The sequence below is a fragment of the Neolamprologus multifasciatus genome, chromosome 4 (assembly GCF_963576455.1).
Source record: "Neolamprologus multifasciatus chromosome 4, fNeoMul1.2, whole genome shotgun sequence".
In the NCBI taxonomy this organism is placed as follows: Eukaryota; Metazoa; Chordata; class Actinopteri; order Cichliformes; family Cichlidae; genus Neolamprologus; species Neolamprologus multifasciatus.
The window spans coordinates 23,132,636-23,150,896 of NC_140442.1; the positions used below are offsets into that span (position 1 = coordinate 23,132,636).

The 18,261-nt window shown below is 40.8% G+C and overlaps 1 protein-coding gene across 2 annotated transcripts; it reads left to right on the forward strand.

Annotated features, from left to right (window-relative positions):
* Positions 1-4,495: 4,495 nt before the first annotated feature.
* Positions 4,496-13,001, forward strand: LOC146520470 (uncharacterized). Of its 2 annotated transcripts, XM_085156102.1 has the most exons (3): positions 4,496-4,752; positions 10,812-10,961; positions 12,719-13,001. In XM_085156102.1, the coding sequence occupies exons 1-3, from the start codon at positions 4,677-4,679 to the stop codon at positions 12,862-12,864; spliced, it is 372 nt and encodes a 123-aa protein (XP_085012228.1). In that variant the 5' UTR covers positions 4,496-4,676; the 3' UTR covers positions 12,865-13,001. The 2 variants fall into 2 exon arrangements, 1 of the variants encoding a protein (XP_085012228.1); XR_014873609.1 differs by lacking the exons at positions 4,496-4,752; positions 12,719-13,001 and adding an exon at positions 9,003-10,127 and having other exon boundaries at positions 10,812-11,496.
* Positions 13,002-18,261: the final 5,260 nt, after the last annotated feature.

Sequence of the window (18,261 nt, forward strand, 5' to 3'; positions counted from 1 at the left end):
CCCTGTGACGTACTTGGACCGAACACAGGTCTGGGCCGGCTTCTCCCCAACAGCGCGCTCGAGCCAATGTCCTTGTGATGGGCCGTACCCAACACAAGCCTGGGGCCTCACACCACCAGGTTTTTCTCCCGGAGACTCGAACTCCGGGGTCGGCAGGCGTTCTCCCCTTTTTTTTTGCCAGACAAAAAACTCTCGTGACTTGTATAAATGGTAGATACAGCTCACCGTTCTGCAGGAGTTTCCCCTCGATTCGTCAAGGTGATCTCGGTGGTCGCTGAAACACAGGCTCCGCAACTCTGCCTTTCTCTTTGCTTTAAACAGCTGGCAGGACCGAAGCGTCTTGTTACCTCGGGGTGATCAGCCGTCACAGAGCCGTCCTTCAGCGAGAACACTGGATCACCCTGCTCGCAGCGCCAACTGTTGTGGAAATTTCAATTACCAAGTCCTGCAGACACGATGAGTTGTAACAACACCTTTATTTCAGCTATCTCATGCATAAGGAGGGACGTCAGTCAGGGGGCACTGAAAGTCGTCTCTGACAATGAACAGTTCAGGTCCTTTTTATACACAGTCACAGAACAAAAGGCTTTTACAGTTTCAGTTCACACCTTGGCTCTAACCAGACAGACTCTCTACCATCTGTGTGAATCTCCCCCACTCTGGGGTCAAGCCTTCCTGTGTGAGCTTCCCCATCCTGGGAGACATTCACCAGTTTCTCACTGTCTGTTTCCCAGCGTGAATAAGGTGTGAACCAGACATACTAAACTAAGTGACATGAAAGCATTTCATCAGGACAATACATTAAAGAGAAATCCCACCACCCATACTAGACTAGGTAACATGAAAGCAAGACAATACATTAAAGGACAATACACTAAAGAGAAATCCCACAACACGTTGTTGTCCGCCCCCCCTGCAATGGCTCTGCGCCACCCCCCACCCCCTATTGGGCGGGCTCCACACTTTGGGAAGGTCTGCATTAACCGCAACGAGAAGGCATCGTTTAAATGTGTTAAAATTATCTTATTTTCTTCAAGAAAACAGTATTATTAAAGTTTATCATGACTGGGTCGAGTGTCCTCTTTTTTTGGAAATCAAAATAAGGTCATCCTACGTGTGTTTATTTCGTGTAAACTGCACATTTCTAATTTATTAATGCACAGATAAACTACTTCATCTAAACACTAATCAAAACTAGCTAAAATTATTAAAAGTGTTGAACATAAGCAGCTTGTACATTGCTGTTTTCGTAAAGATACCTTTGTCTCACACGGAACATACATGTTCTACATTATTAATCTGGCAGCTCTCAGTCTCCATACAGACAGGACACGTTGCAGCGTAATTGCAGACAGGTGCGTGGGCCTGAGCTCCGCCCAGGCAGAATGACGAGTGGAAGAAAGCAGCAACACGATAAACATATGTAGCCTTGCGGAGCCGGCCGGGCAGACACCGAGACCATGACAGAGTGCAAAAATTTTATACTTGACAACACAAAAGGAAAAAAAACAAAAAAACACACAACAAAAATCAGAATGTGTTTGTGATTTGGATTTTTATTTAAAGGTGAAACCTTTTTTCTTTTCTTTTTTTGCTAGATTAGACATTTAGATTAATTTCATTGAAGTATACTTTTTTTGTTGTTTTACTTTGATGCTATAATAGATGTATTTAAAATTCAGTAATATTTAATACTATATTGCATCATGGCAAAACAACAGTCTCCTCAAGCTGCTTTATACTGTAAGGTGAAAACACTACAGTAAAAGCCAGAAAACCCCAACAATCCAATGATCCCCTTTGAGCAAGCACTGGGCGACAGTGGGGAGGAAAAACTCCCTTTAGGAAGAAACCTCCAGCAGAACCAGGCTCAAGAAGGGGCGGCCATCTGCTGCGACCGGTTGGGGGGGGGGGGGGGGGGGGGGTGGGCAATCTCAGTCCAAGAGGGCCGGTGTCCCTGCAGGTTTTAGATGTGTCCTCGAACCAACACAGCTGATTTAAATGGCTAAATTAGCTCCTCAACATGTCCTGAAGTTCTCCAGAGGCCTGGTAACGAACTAATTATGTGATTCAGGTGTGTTGACCCAAGGTGAGATCTAAAATCTGCAGGGACACCGGCCCTCGTGGACTGAGATTGCCCACCCATGATATAGGGAGACAAGATGAAGTATACTTCTAATGGCCTATTACAGGGGTGGCCAACTCCAGGCCTTGAGAGCCGCTGTCCTGCAGGTTTTAGATGCGTCCTTGATCCAACACAGCTGATTTACATGACTAAATGATCAGTTCATTACCAGGCCTCTGGTAATGAACTGATCATTTGATTCAGGTGTGTTGATCCAGGATGTTATCTAAAGCCTGCAGGACACTGGCTCTCGAGGCCTGGAGTTGGCCACCCCTGGCCTGTTAGATTATTTTTGATGAAATTATTAAATGCGTCAATACCCGTTTGTTAAAAATTAACTGCTAAAAATTCAATCAACTGGTGCTAATCCACCATCAGAATTGAGGAAAGGTGGTGTTGATGGAGACTCTACAGGGAGATACACTGGGGAAGCCATACCTGCACTTCTGCCAGAGTGTTTTGGACGTACCTGAATAAATGTAGATTTCCCTGGAAGTGGACGAGGATCAATCTGAGACGGAGTCGGAGTCTCCTCATAACATCTCCCCATCGTGCTTCTATGGATCAATGATGCGAGCTTTTGTCCTTTCTGTTTCTCTAATTTAAGCTCGAGTTCAAGGTCTTTCACTCTAGATTTTAGATGACCTATCTCTTTTTCTTCATTGCCAGCCTTTTGGATAATCTGGTTCACTGGTCCAATGAGCTCCTGTCTTTGTTTGAATAAAACGTATTCGGAAGACTTTACCATATCCTTGTACTTCCTTTCAAATGATTTCAGCTCCCGTGTTTTATCTAGTAAAGCTGCATCTCGAGCCTTGCATCTGGTACGTAGACAGTTCAGCTGTTTTTCAAGAACCTCCTTCGTTGTTCCAATAAAGGGGATGCCTTCCACACCGTCTACGTATTTCTTTTTCAAGTTGAGGAACATATCCCTAAATTCCACCTTTTCTTTTTCTCTGAAGTGAACTGCATGTGGAAATGCCTTTTCAAAGGACAAAACGCACTTGTACAATTCCTCTTGGAAGTGGCGCTCTTTCTTCTCCAGACAATTCACTTTGGTTATAAATTTGTCCCGTTGCTTTACTGTGGAGCGCAGTTTTACTTCGAGCGCCTCCTTTTCAGCCAGTGCCTGCTTGTGTTCCGTTATTAGTTTATCTCCGTCCACTGCTGTCTTTGTGTGTTTTTCCTTCTCTGTGCTTAGGTCCCTTTTTAGGTCTTCATTTTTGTTTTTCAAAGAATCAACTTCATCTTCGACCATAGCCTTTATTTTCTTTTCCAAGGCCAGAGCCCTAATATTTCTCTGACATTTGCAGTTCATCTCCATATTCTGGGCCTTTTGGTCGTCTATTACTTTGCCCATTCGATCGTTCTCGTCTGTTAACGCTTTCACATTTTTATCCATTAATTCATTGTCGTTCCGTAACTTTCTATTTTGTTTCCGATAACCCTCAATCCAAAACTGCGAGGATTTACGTTCCTGCTCGCGTTCTTTAACTGCATTGACGGTCACACCTGTACAAATTTTTACTCTGTCCTCAAACTGTTCTATTTGGTTATCACACATTTCAATGACCTTTACTAACTTTGTTTCTGCAGCATTAGCTTTGTCTTCGAGTTTTTTAGTCTTTTCATCGTAATATTGCTGCATCTTATTTTTTTCCTCTTGGTGGCGTTTTAGTAAAAATTCAACAATTTGTTTGTTGTGAAATTCCTGACGTGCCACCATTTCTTTTTCTGCTTTGAGCAGTTCTTGCAGGGCTTTGACTTCTTCCTCGTTCTTTTGTTTAAGTTCAGCCAGAGTATTCTCCATCTCTGCGCGGAACTTTATGTGAGCTTCGTGGTCATCTTTTATCGAGTTTAACCTCTCTGAGATATTTGTCCTTTCTTCCAAGACCAAACCCAGCATCTCATTATTCTGCCAAAGTTCATTTTTTTCTTTTGTTAGATCCTCGATCTGTTTCTTATGGACTGTATGCTGTTTTTTGAAGTATTCAAGCTCTGTTTTAAGCTTTTCAACTTGATCAATCATTGGATGCAGTCTTTGGTCGAACAATCTGGCATATGTTTCTTTTTCTTTTTCACTTTTGTTAACCATTGTTTTAGAGAAATTAACATCTCTGTCTTTCTTAGGTTTTGAGCTCATTTCTGCTTTTTATGTGCTGTATCACTCCAACAAAACGATAGCTTAATCAATTCAGTTTGACACGTTCGTGGTCTATTTAAGGACTTTTGAACATCAACGGATGAAAGGACTGTCACTATGACACCTCCACGTTCTGTGATGTAATGTCAATTAAACGTCACCACGTTCTGTGACGTAATCGCTTTCTTGCGTTGTTTTTTTTTTTTTTTTTTCTTTTCTTTTTTTTAAAAAACAACAACGGTCTCCGTACACAGAAAATCTGCGTTGTGCACAAAACAAATCTAACCTGAATTGAAATTAAAATAAATACGTTAATAATTTATTCTGTTTTGCAGTGTGAGTCAGTAGTGACCGGTGACTGGCTGCTCCAGCCAGTGATGCACAACTATTTAACGTCGTTGACAGGCTATGACAGCGTCCTTATGTGCCGACACCGGTGTTTTAGCTAGCAAAGCGGCGTGGCTGATGTGGCGTGAAACCAGAGGTGGGTAGTAACGAGTTACATTTACAAGATCTGAAAACTGCTGTTTACAAACGCTGTCCATCTAATCTGACTGAGCTCGAGCTGCAAAGAAGAATGGGCAAAGATTTCAGTCTCTAGATGTGCAAAGCTGGTAGAGACATACCCTAAAAGACTGGCATCTGTAATTGCAGCAAAAGGTGGTTCTACAAAGTATTGACTCAGTGGGCTGAATAATTACGCACACCCCACTTTGCAGTTATTTATTTGTAAAAAATGTTTGGAATCCTGTATGATTTTCGTTCCACTTCTCACGTGTGCATCACTTTGTGTTGGTCTTTCACGTAGAATTCCAATAAAATTGATCCATTGGTGTGGCTGTAATGTGACAAAATATGGAAAAGTGTAAGGGGGCGAAAACTTTTGCAAGCCACTGTATATAAAATAGCCAGTATGAAAAGATGCTGAAAGGATGATCCTCTCGTTTTTCTTTCATTTGTGACAGAAAGAAGTAGCTTATGATCTGCTTCTATTAAAAAACATTTTTGCTTAGTTTTACAGAAAATTACACAAAAAACAAGTTATGGGAATATATTGTGCAAGATGTTTGAACCAATATAAAAGCCCAGATAAATATCCTACTTGACTCCATGTTTTTTGTGAGGTGTAGTCTTTATGTAAATCTTTAAAATAAAAAAAGATATGTCAGGAGACTTGATGATATTTATGTATTTTAATAAGCAAGAATTTGGAGTTATAAATACCCGTCTGACCTCTGCTGTGTCTTTTTTCCCTGCAGGGAAGGATCATTGAATGCACCCACTGTGGATGTAGAGGATGTTCTGGCTAACCCTTACTTGTATTTTTGGACTTATGATTTTTCTGTCAGAACCTTGAAGCAACATTATCTTTTTGGAGTCGCCTTCATGTAAAATAATCTGTCATTTTCCCATCCATCACCTTGAGTTGCCATTATAGGGGAGAAAAACAGTGGGAAAATGATAATACACCAAGAGGGGCCGTGTTGAGTATATTAATTTTCTGTTGCGTTGTTTTTTTGTTTTTGTCTTTTTTAAATATCTCGCTAAAGCTTGCAGCTCCAAAAGAACCAACTTAAGACCGGTTGTTTCTGGGTCAGGTCATTCCAGCAAGACAGCCACTGTGGAGGTCATTTCTAATGTGCTTGTTTCATTTAAAGCGTGGTGTTTAAATTTGCTTAAGATTCATCACTGTTATAGTGCAGTTTTAAATAAAGTGTTTCAGATTGTCTTGCTGTCTTGTTTTGCTTTGTTGTTGTTGTTGGGGGGGGGGGGGGGGTGGAGTTGTGTGTTTTGTTTTGTTTTTCAATCAAATAGAATCTAGACTTTAACAGTCTTCATCTGAAGAAGAGTATATTTTAAGTAAATAGCTTGCTGAGAACAAGTTCTGATTCTGTTTGTCGTGTTAAAATAAATCCCCGAAAGGCCTAAGGTCTCAAAGATTCGTGTGTAATCATAAAAATGAGATTTGGATAATTGAGGATGGGTACTTTGCATTTGCATGTTCTAAGTATAAAATATTGATGTAATATTTTGTATGTGTTTAATCGCTACAATGGCGCAAAGCTCCACAATCATGTAGCTTTAAAGGTTATGGAAGTAAAGATTAAATGCAAATTAAATCAAGACCTAATTTTATCAGTGAACTTTTAATAATTCAAAATGCCAGGCTGTGTCTCGACTTCAGATTAATAATCTATAGCAAACATATTATGATTATGCATTATATACACCCGCATACACATCAAAAACAACAATAACTGTGATCCAATAATGAAGTCACTATTAGGGCGTCATATAGTGGGCACACTATAGTGGAAATATAGCTCATGTAACATATGACACAATCTTACACACACAATCTTTTTCATATTATCAGAGGTCCCTCAGGTACGGAGATCATTTATGTATAAAAAAATATTTACTCCAACAGTGACACAGAAATTACAGAAAAAAACTGCTGAGAATTCAGGATCAGAATTCAGGATCACAAGTAGATCATAAAATTAATCATTTTTAAATGTCACAGCTTTCTTACTTACTTTTCTTTTTTAAATGCAATTTTAAACTGAATTACAAATGCAAAACTTGCAATACCAGATAAGGCCCACCAGGGGGAGGTGTACCTTTGTCCATATTTCTTCATGGACAACAATTTGTCCATTAAAATGAGGTAAGTAAGTTAATGTTTTATATAATAGTGGTGCCACATTTTACTTGCTTTATTCATTTTGATGTTTGAAAACGGGGTTAAAATAAGTGTATTTGTAGATTTGATCGAATGTATTTGTCTGTTTGACTCCTGGCTTATTAAAAGAGCCAAGTTAATGTTCCTGTATTCTTACAGCCCACTTAAAAATAAATAAATAAATCCAGTTGTAGTCCTACCTTTTCACGAAGGAGCTCTTGCACAAGGAAAGACCTAATTTTGAGATTTAGGCATAATTTTCCTATACACAGACATAAACAGATACACTGGTAGCACAATACAGGAAGAAATGCAAGATTCCAACAGAAACCTACAGTACTGTGCAAAAATCTTGAGCCACCCCACATTTATTTTTATTTAGAATAACTTTATTATCCACAATTTATTATTAAAGGACAATTCTCTTTGATTCACCAAGTTATATATCAATCAAGTGACTTCATATCAACCCACATATACATGTACAAAAAATGTCATTACAAAACTTCAATACAATGATAAAAACATATCAGAGCATCTAATTATTCAGTATACTAATTGCTCTGAGCACAAATGTCCATGTATGTTTGGCTGTTTCAATAAATCGCTGCATCCATTTCCAATTTTTCTAGAAAATTCCAAAGAAATAAGGAGTGACTGACACTATAACATTTTGTAACTTGGGTTTGTCCTGTTGAATTAAAAGATGGACATTAAGTGCAGACTTTAACAAAGGAAACACAAAGCAGTGACTCAATGCCATCTTTATTATTTTGCTCTTTACATTGTAAAGATCAAGAAGTTTTAAACTTGGTGATTAAAAAACTGCAGATGATTTCCACTGTTTTCTTTAACAAACTCAAGTTTAATGAGAGGAGAATCGGCATTATGAAATAACATCAGTTCATGTTCAATTTCATGAACAAAAGAAAGTGATTTCAGAAGCACAAGTGTGACCACACAGAGCACACCTGAGCACAAAACAAACATGCTGCCACACAATGCCTTCATAAGCAATATCATCTGATTTGCTGCTTGCTGCTAAAACTCTGGTTACAGACATCTATGAAAAGTCAAGTCATCAGTGAAAGTGAAGAAATGTAGTTTTAAAAAGCCAAATCACAGATAATATTGATCATACTATATAATATTGATAGATCTTAATTTTCAGGTGTTTTCATTTGGTAGTTTTTAACTATCAGAATAAAACACAAATGTATGAACAGTGCGGTGACCCTCCTCGGCTTGTATTTGTAGGTCACATAACTATTGGGCGGAGGTGAAGAAGTCTAGCTGCCTAGCTGTCGTCAAGGGGCAACTGTGGCTTCGAGGACATAAGGAGCTGGCCTGACTCTAATGCATAGTAACTCATCCAAGCATGCATCACACAGTTGATTCACTCACTTTCCTTGTTGTGCTTAATGCTTCACATCCTTGTGTGGACTCACACTTCAGAGAAAAGCTAGAGCAATGAAAGAGGGTGCTTTTATTTGTGATGAGCTTTAGATCATTTGAACAAGACTAAATGTTAAGAAAATAGACAAATGAGCCCCTTTTTACTGTAAAAACCAAGGAGCAAGTTAACGGCTCTCATTTAGACTGGCAGCATTCAGCATGTCACTTTTATATTACTCCTTCTTTTATTCATATGCATCTAAAAGTGAGTATCAGTGTGTAAGAGCCAAAGTCAATGTTTATGTTTTGCCTTTTTGTTATGGTGGCACAGGTGTATAGCCTTACCTGTGTCTCCGGTGATGGCATGTGGGTGTGGTCACAGTCTATTTACCTGATCTCGGTGTTCGCAGCAGGTGTTGTTGGGTGAGTGGTTTGTGGGCAAACTTTTCTGTTGACCGTCATTTTTTGGCACATCAGTTAATCCATGCGCTATTTGTTAATTGATTGAAAGCGCAAACATTTGTTTTTGTTTCGTTCTTAAAATAAATGCGCAAAGTACAAGTACGACTCATTATGGATTATTGGAGGCGCGTCACAGGGACACAACCAACTCAGCCGGCCGCGGCTTTACGATGAAAGTCGCAACACAGTGAGTGGTGTTACAAGTTGCGGATCAGTCTTAGAGAGTCTCATGTTTGCAAGAGGGTCTGCAGAGGAGAAACACTGCAAGGTGAAACAACCTTAAACTTAAACCTCGAGAAACATTTTGCTCAAAGACACTCAGTAATCTCCCATTACAGCTACGCTAGGAAATCACACACTAACCGGCAGGTCCGGGTGATGCCGAGGGCAAACAGAAAAACTGGGACTGGGACAATCGCCCAACAACCGTGTGAGATTGAACCTCCACCTCTTCTGACTTCAAGGTTTGGGGATGAAGGAACGCAGCTGTTTGGACCCCCCAGTTCTAAACAAATGTCTCCTCCAGGAAATCTTATGTACATTAAGATATGTTTTATTTTGACAGTGCACGCGCACCTGCGGACCACTTATGTGCACCCCTGTACATAAGGTCCCTCAACCATTGAGCATGGGTGGGCAAAAGAGCACCCCTCCATCTTAGTAGGGTCGCACATCTAGCCACAAGGGAGGCGAAAGACAGTGTGCAACACTGTGACGAGGTCAACCAAGAGATTTTGAGGAACTTACAGAGGTGGGAAATGTACTTAAGTAGAATTTTCAGGTATTTGTACTTTACTTGAGTAGTTCTTGACAACTTCTACTTTTACTCCTGACATTTTAAAACAAATATCTGTACTTTCTATAGAAAGTCACCACGTTCTGTGACGTAATCGCGTTTACTTTTACTTGAGTATATTTGTGAAGAAGAAACGGTACTTTTAATCCGCTACATTTGCAAAATTCGACTCCTTACTTTTTTTTAAAAAATCTTAGTTTAACACATTAGATAACATACCGCCAGTGGAGTTTCCGGTAACTTTTTTGCCAATCGGCTGTGGTTATGCAGTCACATGACCATTTTGAAACTGTGGCGTTTGGACACACGGAAAGAAGAAACACGTGAAAACATGGCAGAGCCAATTGTCTACGCTACAGCTGAAGAGGATGAACAGCCTTGGCCTCATATACTAAAAATGTTTCGCTTAAAAGCAGTACAAAAGAACAGCTATGTCTTCAGTGTCGGTGTCTTCAGTGAGAGCCAAAACAAACCAACTTTTCAGCGTGAAACAACTCAACTCGTGTAACCTGAGGAAACGGTAAGTTTTCTCTAAATATCTTTTTAGCTGTGGTTAGCTGGATGTCAGTCTTATGTTACAGCAGCTATGTCGAGCTGTGAGTCATATTTTCGGTGCTACGTTGTAGTGAGACAAGTTTGTGGGTGTTTTGTGCAGCTTCGGCTGTCCTTTTAACTGCTCGCTGGTTAGCTAGCGTGAGCTATAAGCTAACAGCTAGCCTGGTTAAACAAGCTAGTTTCACGCACATGCAAACAGCTCATCTCTACTGCTTTAACTGTTAAAACAGAAGGCAATACTGCGGTGAAAGGGTTTATTATGTGAAACAGCAGCTTGTTTAGTTTAAACAGTCTGTATTAAGCTGGGAAAACACTGTACGATTTTTTTTTTCAGTCGCGTAATTCTGCTCCTAAAATCTAGAGTGAAAGACCTTGAACCATACAATTGATGATTGGGAGCTGGTCGTGAGGTGTTAACTGCTCGTTACCCAATGTATACTACACGATGCACACACGATTAAGGCAAGACACGGGCCGATCCCCAAAACAGTTGCACAACTGAAAAATCGCCTCAAAATGGGCCAAAAATCGCACAGTGTATGCCCAGCTTTTGGGGGCTAGCTCCAAACATATATCTGCAGCTTGGTAGTGTATATAGCACTATAATGACCAGACCTAATTCTTTTGAAAACCATACATCTTTACACAGGTCTCCACTTCATCAGACATCACCTAGATGCAGAGCTGGATGAGGCCAGCACAAACAGCAGCCTAGCTGACGAAGATGATGGATCCATGGGGTCAGGAAAGCCAGAACCAGGGGAGCTGGAGAGGTACCTTTCATGTCCATTCACTGGAGGTATGGATCTATTGCATGGCTTTCCTCACATCAAGAAGCTGTCGATCAAAGTCAATACAGCTCTTCCTGCATCTGGAGCTTGTGAAGGACTTCTCAGTCGTGAAGGACTCCTGTTCACTGCTAAACAGTTGCAGCTTCACAGAAAGAACCTTGAGAGCAAACTGCTGCTGAAGCTTAACCATCACCTCACTGAGTGAAGAAATGGCACATTTTTGCTAAATATGAAAAAAAAATACACACCCATACAATTTATGGCCTTGTATGAATATATGTTGAAGATGCCTCGTTCTAATGTTTTCTCTGAGGCTGCTGTGCCATTTGGAGCAAAAATGAATATAAAGATATAAAGTTTACAGCATATCTTGTCACTGGAAATTGTTTGCACTGTTTATATATTTATATTATTTACTGTAGGTATTGGTGAAAAAAGCTTTATGTTGTGAAAAACTGAAATCTGGAAATTAGAATTGTTGTGCCTTATTTTGTTGATGTTTTTACATATCTGTTGAAAATACTAAAATTTGTATATTTATTTTTGTTTGTCTGATAGCATTTATTTGAAAAATTGGAAATTTCAAACAGTTACTCACTACTTGAGTAGTCTTTTCGCCAAGTACCTTTTTACTCTTGTAACTTTTTTGTCGACTACTCTTACCTTTTACTTGAGTAATAATATTTTAAAGTAATGCTACTCTTACTTGAGTACAACTTATGGATACTCGACCCACCTCTGCGCGAAACCACGTTAATGACACAGTGTAAAACCACTGGAGATGTGAGCAGGACAGGACTTTATACCGGTTTTTAAATTGTGTTGATAGGCCACTTAAAACCAGAGTTATGATAAAAAAAATATATATATATATATGCAATGTTTGTTGTTTTCTGAATACTGTTGTTTGTATTTATAGGTTAACCCTCAGGATATCTCACTAAACCTCTGCTCTGTAGCACAGCTCTGCACGTACTGCATTCAATTCAGTTTTATTGATATAAACATATATTAGGGTGACCAAGCGTCCTCTTTTCGAGATTGATAAAAATGTCCGGGTTTTCCTACAGAGGACTCATATGTGACGTCATCCCCGAGCTGCTGCTTTGTGAGTTGTTCTGCGCTGACAGACGGGACAGAAGAAACGGTAAAAACTGCATTTTATAAGGAAAGCGCTCGAAAGCACTGAGCCAAAACCACCCTTTCCGATTGGTGGAAAAATGTACCATGTCGACTAATCAAAAAACGATATGACAACATGGCATTTAGTTGTTTAGGAAGTTAGTTAATGAGTCAGTTGAAAAGAGAAAAAACAAATTTTCGGACTATTTATGTTCTCATTTGTGCATTTTCACTGCTTTACTACATATAGCTCCGCGCAAACAATAAAAATGTGTGATAGTCTCAATAAATTGTCCTCCATCCTGCATTTTTTTTTTTTTTTTTTTTTTTTTTTTAAGAACGCTTATTCGTTCCACTTTAATCTTAAATGTAACAAATATGTGATTTAACCCTCCTCTGTTAGTTAGTGAACGGGACTTGAAAATGGTAGGGCTTGTGGTGTCTTGCATAAACTCAAGCTTTCTGGCTTTAGATGATAAATTGGTACTCCGTCCCCTTGTCTAATTATGATCACTTCTGGATCCTAAAAAATCAACACGGTGGTGTCCATCACACTACACACAACACCGAGTGCAATAACCAGGGGGTGAGGTCACGGTGGCTGTGTCCAATTTGATATCACATGTCAGCGTGTTTGCTTCAGTTCCTCAAGCTCCTGAAGCCAAAGCCAGCCAGCCTGAGGCGAAAGAAGAAACACCCCCAGCCGATGCACCAGTCAAGGAAGAGCCACCCGCTGCCACTGTGGCTGCTGTCTCGGCACCCTCGGAGCCTGAGCCCACGCCTTCCTAATTTCCTGATGACACTTCGCTGAAGAACCACGAGCCTCATCTGGGACCCAAGCCTCGCACCCACAACAGGGTCCTCAACCCTCCCGGAGGAAAGTCTAGTGTGGTATTCTACTGGTCAGCTGAGCGTGCCGCCTCTCCCAGTTTGTGTCCATAAAGCTCTTTGTGAGCTCCCCTACACTGCTCTTTTGATGGTCATGTGATCTGTACACCTAAATGCAGCCCAGTTATTGTTGTTGTTCACACCTGACACCTGGGCTCATAAGTTGTCCTCGACATCTTGCATTTCCATCCCCGATTTCTGACTCCCCGCCATCTGTCTTCTCCTTGATATTCTTCTATAATGAAACCTGCAATCATTACAATCACCAATGAGTCAGCTGAATGGCTGGCTATAGAATAGGAGAATAGAATAATCCTTTAATTGTCCCACAAGGTGAAACTTGGTTGTAACAGCAGCCAGAAAGACACATACAAAAACAGTACACAGAACAGAAACACAATTTTTCTTACATATTTACATCAAGGACAATGGTTACTATAAACAGTAATGTACAGTTATTAAATTAACTACAGATAAGAGGCAAACCAGGTTGTAGTGCGAATCGGTTGACTAAATTATTGCAGTTACAGCGTAGATGTAAACATCTATGATTGCTGGGAGCAGATTGTACAGTCTGACAGCTGCAGGGAGGAAGGGCCTGCGGAAACGCTCCTTCATGCATGTAGGATGCAGCAGTCTGTCACTGAAGGAGCTCTTTAACTGTAACACTGTTTAGTCCCAACTTTGCCGTTACTGTTTTCTATTTTAGGCAACGGTACAGACGACAGCACATAAAACACTGTGTGTGTGTGTGTGTGTGTGTGTGCAAAAACTGAGATGTTCAGAGGTCTTGCTTCATGGTATTGAGCAGCCCACACCAAACAGGGTTTTTATGTTTTAATGTAGGTGCTGATGTAAACCACAATGTTCAGCAAACATCTATCAGGTTATTGGACTTGTTAAAAAAACATGAGGAGCAAAAACTCCATGACTGCTCTTCGTCTCCTATGTGGGATATATTAAAAATGGACAAGCCGTTTGAACATATGATCACTTAATTAACCTACTGGATTTGCTAAAAGTTCAAATATTTATACTACTTTGGCTAATGGGTTTTTCACATTACTCTTAACTTATTGAGTGACTATTAGTGAGGGTCATGATAATCAATTGAATTGAGTAATGGGCTGACTAAGTATTTCCAGACTAAGAGAAAAAGTCAGTGAACATATCCGTAGGTTTAGGTTTAGGTGTAGGCTTAATCCATTTCTGAGAAAACTGAAGAGCAGAAGTGACATTCTTACTTCGATTTGTCCAAATTCATGTAAGTTTCAGTCTGTTCAGCCTGTTTCTGTGTAGCACCAAGCAGTAGACCTAAACCTGGATGTGCTTCTGGGTTCTGCCTCTAATGAAAACGAACGAGTGTAAAATGCAACCATTGTTTGTAGTTTGCTGCCACCTACTGAGTGAAAAAAAGAACTGAAGCTGTAAAAAGCAGACGTTACAACAAAGTCAGTATTCCTAATGATAGGCTTCGTTTTGTTTCAGTTTCAGTTCACCATTCAGCTCATCAGACTGTTTTTCCTTTACGTTTTGATATAATAGCTTTTTAGTACTACCGAGACACATATTGTTGATTAATTACTGCCTTTTTCTTCCGTTAGAGTAATATTTTCTTGAGCTGTGTAACTGGATTTGTTTAAACATAGAGGTAGTTTGGATTCACTGACACAGGAGCCATACGCCCTTTCTGCAGTTTCTATGCTTCCTTAGCTCGTTTTTGTCTCCATTGTTAATCCTGTGCAAACAAAAGCCCAAGCTACACTTGTCTGACTGACAGAAGGTTCAAGAGAAGGACATTTGCTCTCAACTCTTTCCTTGTTGAAATGTTATTCCAAGGAAGTGAGTTTCCTACAGGGTATGGAGGGTTAGTATGTGTTAATGATTTCAGTGTCATGCAGGGGAAAGTAGCATTCAGTGGAAGCTTCTCGGTGATTGTTCTAAATCCAAATATGACCCTTATTTGTGGTGCATGTTAACATACAGTCAGCTCAGGAGTTAGTATCAGTGATGTGGTTGTAAAATGAGTAAATACAACCTCAGATTATCACATATTGCACTACATCTATGTTTATTTAGCAAAAGTTGAGTCACAATGCAGAAGCAGTATGTGAAAAACTATACTCTTACTGTTTCCATAGGAATTAAAAGGGTAAGAAGAAGTTATTTGCTGCTAATAATTTAATGCAAATGCTCTAGATTGACTTATCGTCAGCTAGTGTTGACCATGTCTATAAAATCAGAAGGTTTTGCAGGTCTAAAGCTTTAAGATGTTTGTTAACACAACTCAAAAGAAGAAAAACATCAGCGATGAACTCGGAGGAGCAAATGCTGCTGCACATCAATCTGGGAAGGGTTATAAGGCCATTCAAGGCAGAAGCCATTGTTCACCCCACGGTTGGTAGCTACACAAGCCAACTGTCAAGCAGGGTGGTGGAGGATGAATCATTGTTTCAACACTATATTTGTTTTTATAAACAGACAAGAAGACAACAACAATCTGCTCCTCGCATTCAACACATGTCAGTCCATATCCCAGCAAACTAAATCATCTCCATTTACACACATCGAATAGAAACACGAACCACTTGTAATGATTAGAAACTTGATGAATTTCAAATCTGGTTTGGGGAGTCATTCAGTGAGAAACAGTGAAATGATTTTCAATGTGAAAAGGTGGAGAGCAGGAACAGTGAGAACGAAAAAAAGAAACAAAGGGCTTTGGAACCAAGAGGCAGCAGGAGGACAGCTGCAGTTTAACAGCTTCAACTCACTGACAGGAAACAACATGAGAAATATAATCATCCACTGACACTTTCAACGGCAACACCTTCACATCATCCCCAGTTTGGATAAATGGAAACATCCTGTGAGCGAAAGTGTGTGTGAAGGTGTGTATGTGTGTTAGTATTGGGACCAGAGAGCGACAGCTTTCCACTGTTCCAGTCCAGATTCACTCTGATCCTCTGGAGCTTCTTCTGAACTGAGAGAGCAGTGAATCCAGCTGATGGTGAGCATGTTCAGTATTTACCTAAACAGACCACTACTCCCTAAAACCCAGACTCTGTGTTTCCCTTCCTCTTGATAGACTCTTCTACCACACCAAACATCCAGCTTGTACTGTCTCCAACCTCAACATCCCAGCTGTGAGTCCCTGAGTTAAAGCCCTCAGAGCTCATGACAGAATAGAACCAATCAAACCTCTCTGGATTATCAGGAAGCCGCTGCCTCTCTCCTTCTCTCACTGTTCAGATCTTCAGACAGGATAAGGTCTGGATGAGCAGGGTCCAGAATGAGAGGAGTGTAGGAGACCATGTCCTTCATGTTGTTCCAGATGTTGAAGGTCAGGTTGCCCAGGTGTTTGGCTCAGTCTATCAGAGCTCCTGAAGGCAGCTGTGGATCACCCAGCAGGGGGCAGTGCTGGACTTTTTCCACTGCAGCCTTGTAGTTGTGCAGGAATGAGCCGCCTTCAGCTCTCAGCTCCTCTTCTATGGCTCTGTGTCTAAACGAGCTGCTATCGCTCTGCCCAGAGCCTCCATCTTCTCCTTCATCATCCTGCTCCTCTTCCTCCCTCAGTGCGGCCAGCCTGGCTTCCTCTTCCTCTGCTATAAACTGGTGAAGCTTCTTAAACTGCTCCTTAATTTGCTTCTCTGTGTGCCGGGCCTGGACCTTAATGTGTTCTGCTGTTTGATCAAACTTCACTTGAACTTCTTCAAAAAACCTTTAACTTCTTCTTTAAGGCCTCCAGAGTTTCCTTAAATTCCTTCTTGTGTTGTTGTGCAGCTTCATCGATGGGTCTGAATCTGTGCTTGGTGTGTTTTTCTGAGTCTCTGCAGACGAGACACGCTGGCTGCTGATGGTCCAGACAGAACAGTTTGAGTTTCTCAGACAGCAGAGAGCCTCTGAAGCTCTCTGATCTTTCTCCTGTAAGAACAACTCACACAGGTTTTTTTAAAGCCAGGTTTAAAGGTGGTTCATACACTGATATTTCCTTACAAACTGGACAGTAGTGTTGTTCTTTCTCTCCACCATCTCTTCAGACAGTCTTTACAGAAGCTGTGGCTACATGACAGAAGAACAGGATCTCTGAAGACCTCCTGACAGGCCGGACAGCAGAGATCCTTCTCTGATCTGAAAGCCATTAAGTCTGTAGTGAAGCTGAAAACAGCAGACAGGAAGTACAGTCAGTCCTGGCTCCCCTCCCTCCTCTGCTACCTTCACTGAGTCGTGTTTTTGCTCAAACTCACATTCAGTGTGTGGAGCCTCAGCAGCTTGAAGCAGCAGTGTTGGAGTTTTCCACTTTTCTCTCCTGTAGCTGACTCACAGGAAGAAGCTAGTTTGTTCTGAACTCAGTCTGATCGTCTGTGCGTCTGTCTTTAATAAAGAAGTGGAACAGCCTGATTCCTCGTTTCTCTCAGATGAGTGACGTGAGGGGGTGGAGCTTCATTCAACTTCCACTTATTTCACTCAGGTGTGCCCACATCCTCATTTTAGTTTTGACAGTATTTTTGTGATTTGGGGAAAGCCTCGGAGAGGACTGGCGGCGGCTCCTGGGCCTGGCAAGATCCCCATTTACTTATGAGAGGTGAAGAAGTGAAAAGAGTGAGGGGTCAGGGGGTGAGCGGGCAGGAAAACAACAACGAACAGGTTTTAGAACTGAGGGATCATATACATAGATAAGAACTGGAAAGGGCATGTTTGGAGGCGTGCACCCGCTCCTGAAATTAAGATATTTTATCTCCAAGAATGTGTGAGTGTGACAGCAGAGTGCAGGTGTTTATTGCAGGTCAAAATACCTTTTTGAAGCTCAGAAAATAAAGTGTTGCAGGTGTTTGGCAGCTTTTGTTTCAGACTTATATAAAAGTGAAATGGATTGTAAACGTGTGTTTTTTGGCTCCTCTCACTGAACAACCAGAAGTTACTGCAGGGGTGGGCAACTCCAGGCCTCAAGGACCGGTGTCCTGAGTTACTGGAACTCTTCCATCAGACCAACACCAGCATCAAATTCTGTCTGACACAAACAACAGCTTAGATGGAATTTAATCTTTGACTTTAAGTCTGCCTCTTTATTCTCTGAAGCAAAGTTTAATCAATTTGAGTTTGTAAGAAATGTTGTTTAAAACTTTCTGCTGGAATTTTTTCAGGCAGATGTTTGATGGTCAGGTGGGAGGTGTTTAATGAAATAATGTGGAATGACCTGTACTCAAGTGATGCGAGCGGCTCGTAGAGACAGAAACATGACTGCAGATGGATGCTGTAGATCGAGTAGCTGATATATGCAGTCCTGGATCAGGAGAC

Bases quoted from the DNA above. Each gene is read 5' to 3' on its own strand.
- LOC146520470 (XM_085156102.1), top strand. From the start codon at position 4,677: ATGACAGCGTCCTTATGTGCCGACACCGGTGTTTTAGCTAGCAAAGCG. The intron at 4,753-10,811 runs GTGGGTAGTAAC...ATCTTTACACAG, and splicing joins GATGTGGCGTGAAACCAGAG to GTCTCCACTTCATCAGACAT. The intron at 10,962-12,718 runs GTATGGATCTAT...TGTTTGCTTCAG, and splicing joins TTCATGTCCATTCACTGGAG to TTCCTCAAGCTCCTGAAGCC.